A 12238-nucleotide genomic window follows, 5' to 3' on the forward strand; every position below is an offset into this window, starting at 1 on the left:
TCCATTATGATTTAACACCATTCAAATATGTAACTTTGAGACCATTTTTTCTTTCATCACACCACTGCTTACCTCATGCTTTAAATCTATTGTAAAGTCTGATTTGAGTGGTTCACTCTTCAACTTCTTCGCAAGCCTATGCAATTAGAGATGAAGAAACTTAAACATAGTAAAAAACCCCAATCACTAGTGCAGGCAGGAAAGTGTGGCTGGTACTACTGACCATCTTATAAGGGGAAAAATAATAATAAATCACATTTCTGTATTTCTTGCCTCAAGAAGCAACTTGTATTTATCATATAAATCCTTTTTTAAAAAAATCTGACAATGTCATGATGTTAACATTAATTTTCAACACACACAATTTGATTCTTCCTACACAAGAAGAAAGTTCTCATCTGGAGAAGGTAGAGAGTCTGGCAAAAATTTGCAACAGATTAAAAGCAGCAGCACATTTGAAGCTCAGTATTGATCAGCATCTCAAACTATAGACAATATTATCTTTCTGTGTATTTCAAAGCATAGTGTTTAAGAACTTTTCAATTCATGAGGACATCGATCCTTGCTATGGTACAACTCTGAAATGATGATTTCAACTTCTGAAATCTATGAACTTTTCAAAACTCATTTGAAAGCACCAAATAAGTATGTAGTTTGTCTGTACAGTATGAGAAACACTTCTAGAGGGCAATGCAGCACTCTACAACCCAAGAATAAAACCACTGTCTGGGGGAGAATACATTCTTAAAATTACAATACAGAATTGAACTACTTAAACAGTTAGTACTGGATTAGCTACCTGATGTAGGCAGAGTGAAGCAAAATAAATCACATGCAGAGCAATGATACAGAAATCTATTTCTGCACTCTTGTTTAATTTTGAAGTGTTTATAATGATTATACTTGGAATGTGCAGAATAATGGCAAATAAATGGGAAGTTACTTAAAATTCAATTCTTACTTGTTAACAAGTGGAATGCTAAGTGCCCAACCAGCAGCAAAATCCGGATATTTAAAGACTGTAGGATTTTCAGCAAAGGCATAATGGTGAATTATTGTAGATTCTTCATCATATAATGCTTTACCTAAAAACCACTCCTGTAAAGGAATATAGGAAACAATTTTGTTCATCTACAGCATCCCTTTAGTGAGGTTGATGACTGCATTCATGCTGAATAAAGCAAACCTGAAAACAAAAACAAGGGAAGCACATTGTTCACAATTAATAATCTGGACAAAAATTGTACTTGGTGAGAAATGAAACTAAAAATTGTTCTCTGAAATCAAATACAGGCTGTATTTTCAAACTCCAGAACATGCCTTGGCTTCCACCTGTTCAAAGAACACTAAATCCCAGAGTCATAGAATGGCTGAGGTGGGAAGAGGCCTCTTGAGATTACCTAGTCCAATTCCCCAGGAATCAAGCAGGATCACCCAATGCAGGCTGCCCAGGACTCTGTCCAGTCATGTTTTGAGTACATTCCACAATCTCTCTGGGCCACCTGTATACCAACTTTTTATTATTATGCAGACTGCTGAGACTTTAAAATGAATATTGAAGGAGCTCTGATATAAATCACCTTGAATTTCCTATCTGATGGACTACTACTGTATATAAGCAACCAGGGATGGACTGTTAAACTAAGATGACAATTACTATGTACAAAATCAAAGTGTTTTATCTCCTTTTATTGTGGGTTGGAATTTGTTATTTTATTAGACTCTGTATGCAATGCAAAGGAGAGAGTAGAACTGGCAAAAGGACAGCATCTAGAACAAAAATGTTCATGTTTCTATTCTGAGAATATCAATTACAAGTAGATGTTTCTTAAACAGAAAAAAAAGGAGATTCCAAAAGTCTTAATATATTCAGTCCTCTGTTTTGAAGACCAAGTGTTTCAAAAGGTAAGACCTCTGAATTGTTATTATTATTGCCATTTTAGAGAAGAACTGTGAGAAAACACATGGCCATGTGCCTGAAAAAGAAGTAAGTACGCTAAAGTGAGTCCTGAAGCAGAATTACAATAAAGAAGCAAAACATATTTCACACAGGAGATTTTGGCTTCTTTGATTACAAGCAAAGGACTGACACCAAGGTGGGGGTTTTTTCTGAACACTGAAAATTCTAAATATTAGCACCTTTCATGTCAGTTGCATTGCCAAATTTGCTTTGCTCCTTGGTAACTGTACTTCTATTTTGTTCTACAAGTCTTTTGGTGTTGTTTTTTTTCCAACAGGTACAGAATATTTATCACCAAGACAGATCAGAAACAGAATGCAAGGAAAAAGCCCTACTATTTTACATCAGAGACAAACTAACATCAGTCATTCCATCTGATGACAATCAGAATTGATAACAGAGAGGAAAATGGGGAGAAGGGACCGCAAAACAGACTATATTAATCTTTTTATTTATGGTACATAATTTTCAGGCTATTCACAGAAAAAATGGTTTCTCTGCTCAATTTTAACAGTTATTCAACAGCTATACAGGCATTTGTACTGCTTCATGTTAAATACCTTGCTTTCAGCCTCAGCAACAGAAATCTATACCCCTGTTTTAAGGTGTTTGGACACATCTTTTCCAGTATTTGGCAAAACACACTCAATCTCATTCAAAAAGAAAGTCAAATCTCTAAATTTTTATTTCACCTTGGACTTGTCAAATCTTCTGAGTGTTTCTACCAGTTTTACGACCTGTATTCTTGTATCTTCTTCACAGAAGAAAATCCATGAGGAGTTCCTACCATAGGTAACAGAGAAGCTAAAAAAAGAAAGAAACATTTTACTAATAAGGTGATTTATGAACAAAAATGGCAAATTCAAGGCACATTCCACAAAATAAATAATTTGTCATCAATTCTTCATTTACAGAGAAGTGAAAAATTTTACAACTGATTTAGAACCACACATCAAAGGACTATTGTGAATGGATAAAGATACTGACTCTGCTGCTATCTATTTATAAAAAAAACAGTTATTCCACAAAGAAGGGAACAGAGATACATAAAGAATTTCCATTCAGAAATGTACAAAATATAAATGTAATGTAAAAACTTCATTAGCTTTTCCAGTACAGTGAACCTGTACAGACTGAAGGGAATCCTCAAAGATAGCAATAATCTCAATGCAGGATTCCCAACTCCTTCAGAAAAATGACATTCCCTGTTTCTCTGTTCCTCTAGCCTTAATTCTTCCCCTACTCATCAAAAGAGAGCCATATTAATTAATAGCATCCTAATGGAAAAAAAAAACCCTACTATATTTATTTTTCCAGTTTCCTTTGCGTGGCTTTTGGGAATGATTCCGAAGGCTGAGTACTTAAGACCTCCAAGAGAGTCTTATGGAGACTTCAGAGCACAAATGTTTGGAGTTCAGACTGCAAGGAGACCTTGGAGATACCATGGTAAGATCCTGTTTTGGATAATTTTTAAAAAAGGGATTTCTTCTCTGCTGAATGAGATGAAATGTAGCAGGCCTTCAGGGCACAGTAAGGATACTCTGTCATGAGACATCCACTGAGTGCATCTTCTGAAATTAAATATTTTGTCCAACTTAACCTGTGCCCAAGAACTAAAAATTAAAATTTTTCACAACTGCTTAGAGACCTCCTTAAAAATGTAGCTGAGAGATACAGGACTGAGAAATCTATTCTTTGGAAGCAATTTTCTGATATAGATGCATCTTATATCACAATTAAAAGCATCATCACCTACTACAGGATGGCCTGAACTCCCTTCTTCCTCTTTTGTCCATTGAGAAAACAAAACAATACAAACTTCAAAACATCAACATACTTCTAAACTCCATGTCTTCATTTCCAAAAGTAGTAAGTGAAACAGTACACACAAGGAAACTCATATTCCAGAAATCTCAAGATGGAAATCCTCTACTTAAGATTCCTCTTCTGATTTCTAAATAATCTGCTTCTGCTTTCTCACACAAATGAGCATTTGTATTTTTTCTTTTAGTTTTGCTATATTATAAGAGCTGTATCTGTAAACCTTATCACCATGACATAAATAATTCAGAAGAGGAACCACAAGGTCATTGAAACAGGAGCTAAGCAGGGAAGATGATTGATAGCTTGAACATCATCTTCCAGTTTTCAATTTACTTCAAATCTCTTCTGCTATTTTTCACAGTTTACATATATCTCACAGACAGCTGCTATACAAGCACTATTTACATTTTTCTACACACAAAGTAATGGAAAGCAGAAGGAAAAGTATGCTGTCCTGCAACCACTCTGACATAAAAACCTCACCCTGAATACATCTAATAAATTATATTAACTAAGTTAAAACTCAGTAGGCTGCAGATTTCAAATGCAAGTTTCAGGCAAAAGATAGTCTTCAGTACCAGGGAGCTTCAGGATTACTAAAACAATTTTCTGACAGTTTGCAAGATACTACCATGTAAATGCAGCATGTCCTCCTTGGAGCCACCTGCATAAGCTAAGAAGAAAAGATATTTGAGACTGCCTGTCTTTTCTTATCATACTAATATGAAAATTTGCCATATAAGCATCTAAAAAGATAGTGAAAGCTAAAACTTCTCACTAGAGAGATATACGGCCTCTTACAAACTCTATAAGCAATAAAAACCCAAAACAAGTATTATGATCTATTTTTTTTTCATTTATTCCACTTTATTCAGTCAAGTAATCTGAAAGATCAAAATTTCTGTAATACCTCACACCTTACACTGTAAGAAGTGGGGACCAAATAGAAAAATACACATTTAAAAAGGCCATTTCTTTAGACTAGCTTACTTCCCTAATAATTTTTAAATGCACCATGATTTGAAGAAGGTTGTTGCTCAGTTAAATTCTATTATTACTGTTCTTTTATTTTAAATAGGCTTCTCTGATTTAATTAAGTTTATCAGAAAATTGCTTTATAAAACAAAAAAAAGTACAGTAAGATAGTTAAAATATAAAGTTGCAACTCTCATTAAAAATTTTTTGCTTCTGAAAACAAAGGTCTGAGTAACTAATACATATATTCTTGGTTACAAAAACTTCTGAAAGTGACTGGCATTCATTACACTTACTCTGTCATTAATGGCAATATTGTCCATGCACCTTCATGCCTGTCGATCTGATGTATAAGCAGAACCGTAGGCAATTCCTTTAAGAAAAATAAAAATATTCCCATGAAACTTGAATTATATGTACTTTCTTCCTAAACATCAATCAATCTTTAAAAAATTATTCTGGAATAATTAATTAGTTTTCCAGTTAGTTTCTAGGTTTTGACTGGCAAGCAGCCCTGAAGAATAGATAACTTAGGATGGTATGAAACAAGGTGAACTGCAAGTTAGGGATGGTGCTTCTTCCAACGTGTAATTTTGTAATTGCCTTTTCGTTATAAAGCTAACAGACTTTGAGTTCAATGCTTTGCATAAGAACCCATGTAATCAATAGATCATAGTAATCTCCTTTCCATACTATAAAATCCCATGAAGAAATAGTTATAAATAATGAAGGGTGTTCTACAAAGACTCCCATTGGACAATCACGTTACACACAGCTTAAGTGAGAGTTCCAACGCTCTTTACTTTGAGCTGAGCTTTGACTTGTCACACTAACATCACCACAAAACCCGATGGATTTACAGAAAAATCAAAATGAGGAGATAGCATTTTTTTCTTCCTGAAAGATCAAAGAAGCTTTCCTACAAAGGCAAATACTTAAAAATTCCTTTGCTCTTTTGTTACTTGAAACTTCTTTGATGTGGCAGATCCCAGTGTCTAGCAGATAAGCTAGAATTCTGAGGTAGTTTCCAAGAGAACACCATTTAAACGCAGCCTTCCAATAAACCAAAGTGCACAATTTGTAATACATGTGAAAAGCTGGATGCAGATACATCCCTCAATACACAGGCAGTACCCTACTCCTTCAGTGAGTGCAATCCCCCACTGCAGCATCATTCTGTCCAGGTGTGACACCAGCTAAAGATAAGGGAGAGGTTCCCTGCTCACCTGACAGCCTGACAGGGGCTCACTGCCCACAGGAGCATGGGACTCACCACAGCTTTCAGGGGAACAGCACTTTGGGTTAGCACAAAATGTCACATGAGATGCTTAGGAAAGAGCACAAAGTCAGGAAAAGAGGGATCATGGTGTTTGAGGAGTGATTTAAGCCCAGCTGGAAATTAAGCACCATACAGCTGCTCACTCAACCCTCCTCTTACCCTACCCAAGCTGAAACCAAGACAAGGAGGAAAAAATCTTTGTAAGTACAGGGAAAAAAGGGAGGTGGTCACTTCTAACAATTTGCTGGGCAGGACACTTGTCTGGCCATGGCCTGCTCTGATCACTGCACTCTGTCCTGTCTTCTCCTTAAATTCCATTTCTCTCGTATTAGCGGGGTGCCCCATGGCAGGAAGGAAATGATGAATCTGACTCCATGTTCTTAGCAGGCTAATTTATTATTTTATGGTACTAGAATATATTAAAGAATACTAAACTAAACTATACTAAAGAATACTAAAAGGATACAGACAGAAGGCTAGAAAGATACTACAGAAAAACTTGTGACTCTTTCCAGAGCCTCGACACAGCTTGACCCTGATTGGTTATTAAGTCTAAACACTTGACATGAAACCAAGGAAACAACCACCTGTTGGATAAACAATCTCCAACCACATTCCAAAGCAGCAAAACACAGGAGAAGCAAATGAGATGATATTGTTTTCCTTTTTCTCTGAGACTTCTCAGCTTCCCAGGAGAAGAATCCTAGGCAAAGAGATTTTTCCAGAAAATATGATGGTGACACATTTCTAATTCCTGGGCAGGAGGCTCCGTGTATCTGTGTTTGGAGGTCTGTGCTCCCACAACCAGAGAAAGGACCATGAGTTGTAGGGGTCCACCTGTCTCTCTAGGCCCTAATCCTTTTCCACTTACAGCTTGTGTGTGCCAAACATTCCTGATTGATGAACGCTTTTTCTGAATCATGCCATTAACATAAAATTCACACGTGAACACAAAAATAATTTATTTTCTAAGAAAAGCTCTAAGATAAAGTTTGCACTATTTTCTGACTCTGTCAAGTTTACTTTAAATCCTTTTTAGGGGTAGTTAAGCACCTAAGTTAAGCATCTAGAAATATATAAAACCTCCACATTTCATGTACTAAAGAAAACATCTCTACTGCTCTAAGGAATAACATAATAATGTCTCTCAGGAATGCATTAATCTTATACAAAAATAAGGATTTATGCTATTGGAATGACCCAAATTGAAAAGAAACAATGCCAAAACTCCAATTTGTAACAGGATATTCACCTGCATCTCAAAAATCAGCATTTCTGATTTATGGTTCCAGTTCAAACTAACCTAACAAATACGTTTCTGCTTGTTTTCAATTTACTGAAAAACCAAAAGTTCAGAGCTTTTAGTGGAAGTGGCAAATCTTAGTCATAGTATTCTCAACACCTTGTATTTCACTAAAATGTGAAAATGGGAAAAATTTACTTGGGTATAGTTTTATCTTTATTGACTTTATTTACTTGGATTTATTTATTTATTTTTATTTTTAGTATAAGTTTATGGTAAAACCACAAAATTAGGCTTACTTAAGGGGCTGTAGATAGGAAGATAAAAGGGCAGACCTCTGTCTTTACAAGAACATTTATTTTTACACGCATACAAAACCTGCTAGTATTTGTAGGAAGCCATGTATTTAATGCACAAAAGACAAAGAAAATAGTAGTTTAACAATAATATACTCAGTGTCTCTATTACACTGAAGGCTGAAACTGGATTAATTTTAGATAAAAGCAAAAGATTTAAGTAAATTAAGATGCAAAGATGCAAAAGATTTAAGTAAATTACATAATCTAAGTAGCTGTACCCTTATACTCTATTTACTTTGTGCAGAGCAAAGGAGTGATGATAAAGAAAAAGCACTCTCTCTTGAGCTAATCCAATACTCTTGCAAGGTATCTTTTCTCTTTGACATTGTCATAAATCTGCTCTCTTTCTCTACCCAACTTCCTCTAAAACATGAAAATACATGTCCTGCAGGATCCTCTCCTTCCACTCACCTCTAACCATGCATTAATTTTAATTTAATAAAGGCAATGCTTAAAACACACTCTAGAGATCTAAAACAGCCACTTTCAAAAATACAGGAGCATTTCTGCTGCTTTTCCTTTCTCATTTTTACGCTGAACCTAGTGGTACTGGTCTGACCTATTCATTTTATTTATTCCATCTTCAGTACAAGGACAGAACAAAAAAGAAAAATGTATCTGGTGTCAGCTTTGAGGAGTGGAAGGGCACATGCAGTCAAGGTAATGAAATGTAACTTGCACACTGTGCCTATCTCATAAAACTCTCCTACAAATGCACCCATGTCTTGTATTGCATTCACAGGTTATTCTAGCTTGGAACTATTGTTTCCACAGTTACAAACCACATGTGTCTTCACACTTACCAACATTCTACATATGACACAAGTAAAGTATCTTGAAATATAAATAACATAATTTAACCACTTTTTGAAGACTGAGAAACTACTCTCCCCACTTATACAACTGAGCTGACTTTAAAGGGCAAAACCAAGACATGGAATTGCTTGTGGTCTGAAATACAGTATGAGATGTTTTTACTCCAAATACCACCTACTCTATCAGCACAGTGAGATCAGCAATACCTGTTACAGATGACAATGGCAAACTTTACACAAATGAAAAACTAAGTGTTAATAAAGGGGTTAGAGCCACATTTTCAAGCCAATTCCAAAGAGACAGACTCACACAGCCTCATTTGTACCTTAAAATCATCTAGTATTTTTTATGCAAGTTGAAGTATGAATATTCTAATGACACAATCAATTTCACACTAAATCATCAAGAGAACTCTGGTTTTTGAATCTAAATATTGAAAGTTCTCTTCATTAACATGAAAAAAACTTGGAGGACTAGCATATCCAATAAAGAAAAGGCAAGTCAGAATAAAAGAATTAAGAAGTAAGTAAGAGAATTGTTAACGTGAAACAAGTATCTGTATTCTTTCTGCACTACATGGAATTTCATATCAATCTACCAAACCCTATATGAGAAATGTGCAATTTATATAGAATAAAACTGTACAGGGTAAAACCAAAAGGAAATGCTATGGTTTCATAGACTACAAGGCCAAAATGGGCTTCTGTATGCACCCAGGATGGCAGAGATCCAGTTAAAATGGGATTTCCAGGCTAGGTCACATCCTCTATGATCCTCCAGCAGAACTGAGTTTGCTTTGTTTTTCTACAAAGTAGCTCACTGAATTTCATCTAAGCATAACCAAACCTTGCCCTAAGTGTATTCTTTTGTGAGAACACACTTTATTAGGACACAACTCACACTAGATCTGGCTCAGCACTATTAATTATATGTCCTGTGTGACATGATTTTGCAAGTCAGGCATAGAAACAGATCCGGAACTGCAGTGAAATGCAAAACACGATGGTAATCTGCTCGTTGTTATATTACTGAGTCACCTAAGCAGAGCAAAAAGCCATCTTGTAATACACCAGAGAAAAATAAAGTAGAGTACAGGAATTTGCTCCTAATGAGTCCAGTTTGCTCATATGTGTAGGTGTCTTGCATTTATTATCTCTGTGCTTTGTGAGCTCATTAAACTGCCTTTTAAACTCCCCCCAAAGCTGAGGGGTAGGAGTGGGGTCCTTAAACCCTGAGCACTGCTGCTGCTGCTGAACTGCACAGCTCCAGACTCAGAAATGTTTTCCTATCTCTACATACCCTTCAAGCACATAACAGCATTTTCCCTCCTCTCTTATCTTCTTTTCAGTAATCAATCCTAAGACACATTCAGAGCTAGCCTACCTTCTCAGCCTTCCCTTGGGAGATGAAATAAGCCAAGCTCTTACAGTCATCTGTTATGACTACTTTGACAAAGTAGAGCTGTGGAATACATACTGAAGTCTCCCCACAGCTTTATTTTCAAAAACATGCCAATTCTGTAGACATCCTGAAGGATTTCTAAAATAAAGTAATACCAATAGCAATAGTAAAAGAAAGTAATAGCAAATCTCCTACCTCTAAGCCTAGCGGGTCAGACAATTTACTGGGAATTTCCAGCTTCAAACATTGCACCAAACACTTCATCTTCTCTATATTCTAACAATTTCCTTAAATATTGAAAATTACAATACATATTTAAAGTATTTTTCATGTTTTAAAGACATGAATATAAATTTTATCAGAGCCTCATTTCCAAGAATCCAAGACAAAATATTATTTCAATAATCCCATTCAAATAAAACTCATGGATGATTTAAAGTACTATTATACATTACCACTGTAAAAGAACTTTGCTTCTGTTTAACATATCTGGTATTTAGGAGCTTCTCCAAAGTTGTCCAGTCCTTTTAATTTTTTGCTCTATTTCTTCCTTTAGGCTTCATTCATAGAATCCTAGAACAGTTTTGAGTTGGAAGGAACATTTAAAGCTCTAGTCCAGGCCCCTCCAGTGAGCAGAGACACCTTCAGCTACATCAGGTTGCTCAGAACCCCAACCAAAATGATCTTAAATGTTTCCAGGGATGGGATATCAACCACCTCTCTGGCAAAATGTCAGTGTTTCAGCAACATCACTGTAAAAAATCTTCCTTATGCTGAGTCTCAGCCTACTCTAATTTAAAAACTCTACCCTTTCCTTATTATTACAGGCTCTCTAACAAGTCTGTTCCCCTCTTTCTTTACAACCCCCCCTTAAGTACTGAAAGGCCACAATAAGGTGTAAAAAACTCCCACAACAACAAAACCCATGATTCTCATAAGGCACAGTTTTTAATAATCTTTGCTCCTCAGGAAGCCCAAAGTAATAAAGCATAATGTACTATTTTCCATTAGAGAGAATTTCTCCTTCTGTTCTACTCTCAGATGCCTGGTTATCGTTTTAAAAAAGAGCTGAGTTTTCATAATATATTATGTGTAATTTCAGAGAGTTCAGTGAAAGGCCATAGCTTTCACAAATCAAGAGCAAAAAAAATAAAGCAAGTACTGTGTGCAAAAAACCACAGCAAGTACTGTGTGCAAATTAACAAATCAGACCTTATTTTGTAGCAAGACAAATAAAAAGGTGTGGAAAAAAATCTGGAAAAGTTTTGAGTGCTTATTATAAATGCTACCACAGATGTGTATAATAAGACAGTAGCCTAGGATGACAACAACATATTGCAGTAAAGTGTCATTTGTTTGCTCTTCACTTGAGTGAATAAAAAGCAGTGAGGAATACTTTCTCAGCAGCTCACAGTTTACAAGAATTCTAAATAAATTCAATCATGCAAAAGAAAGATGTGTGCTATACAGTACATAGCTGTAAGTCATGAAAGCCAATATTAAAGATGACCACTATAATTATGTTGCCTGGTCTGAGTAAGGTCTTTGTTTAGAATGGGTTTAAGATAGGATTTTAGTATTGTAGTTGATAATATTCATGTGTAAAGTGAGTTTTTACTTAAAAGCAAAATCTATATCAATAGCAACTAGTGCATAAAAACACTTCAGGTTGGATATTGGGCCAGATTTCTTCACTGAAAGAGTGATTAAGCATTGGAACAAGCTTCTCAGGGCAGTGGTGGAGTCACCATCCCCAGAAGTATTCAAAAAATTGAGCAGATGTGGCACTTCCTGATATGGTTTAGCAGGTGTGGTGGTATTCAAAGACTTGATGATTTGGAGATCTTTTTCAACCTTGATGATTCTATGATTGAAGCAACGAAATTAAGCAATTTATGGGGTTCAGATGCTTCTTTAAATATCAGCAAGATTAGCAGTATAAGCAGATTTATATTAATGGAAAGCCTGAAGCATCTTTCACTAACAGCAAGATTGAGACAGTTGTCTCCCAAGCTAAATCAGTGTGATCCATGGGGGAGCAGGTCCCTTCCCCACAACAGGCTCTGGCCAAATAAACCTAATGTACCTATTTTAACTAGGGAAGAAGAGAAGGAACAGGAGAGCAGAAAAAAGCTTCCACAAGGCAAGAAATTTGGTGAATGTATTTCAAGTACCAGTATAGATGCTCAGGAGAATATACAAGAACAAAACAACTGTCACTAGGTAATGATTTTAATCTGATGATTTAGTAATTCTAGTCTCATGTATACTAGAGCATTCTATTCAAAGATGACTGAGCAATTTTATATAGCCAACAATAGTGGAGGAGGAAGCAATCTCTTATTCTTTATAGCAATCTCCCATTTTTTACTGGGAAAAGA

General features: G+C 35.7%; 1 protein-coding gene across 4 annotated transcripts in view; it reads right to left on the reverse strand.

Annotated features, from left to right (window-relative positions):
* The window catches only part of B3GLCT (beta 3-glucosyltransferase), a 45971-nt gene that overhangs the window by 16162 nt on the left and 17571 nt on the right, over positions 1-12238 (reverse strand). For all 4 annotated transcript variants that reach the window (XM_077173818.1, XM_054654968.2, XM_077173817.1 and 1 more), the window contains 4 exons: positions 5056-5132; positions 2653-2764; positions 962-1098; positions 73-136 (listed from right to left, as the gene is read on the reverse strand). In XM_077173818.1, the coding sequence (XP_077029933.1) occupies positions 73-136; positions 962-1098; positions 2653-2764; positions 5056-5132 (390 nt within the window). The remainder of the gene's footprint in view (positions 1-72; positions 137-961; positions 1099-2652; positions 2765-5055; positions 5133-12238) is intronic.

The sequence above is a fragment of the Agelaius phoeniceus genome, chromosome 2, assembly GCF_051311805.1.
Source record: "Agelaius phoeniceus isolate bAgePho1 chromosome 2, bAgePho1.hap1, whole genome shotgun sequence".
NCBI lineage: Eukaryota > Metazoa > Chordata > Aves > Passeriformes > Icteridae > Agelaius > Agelaius phoeniceus.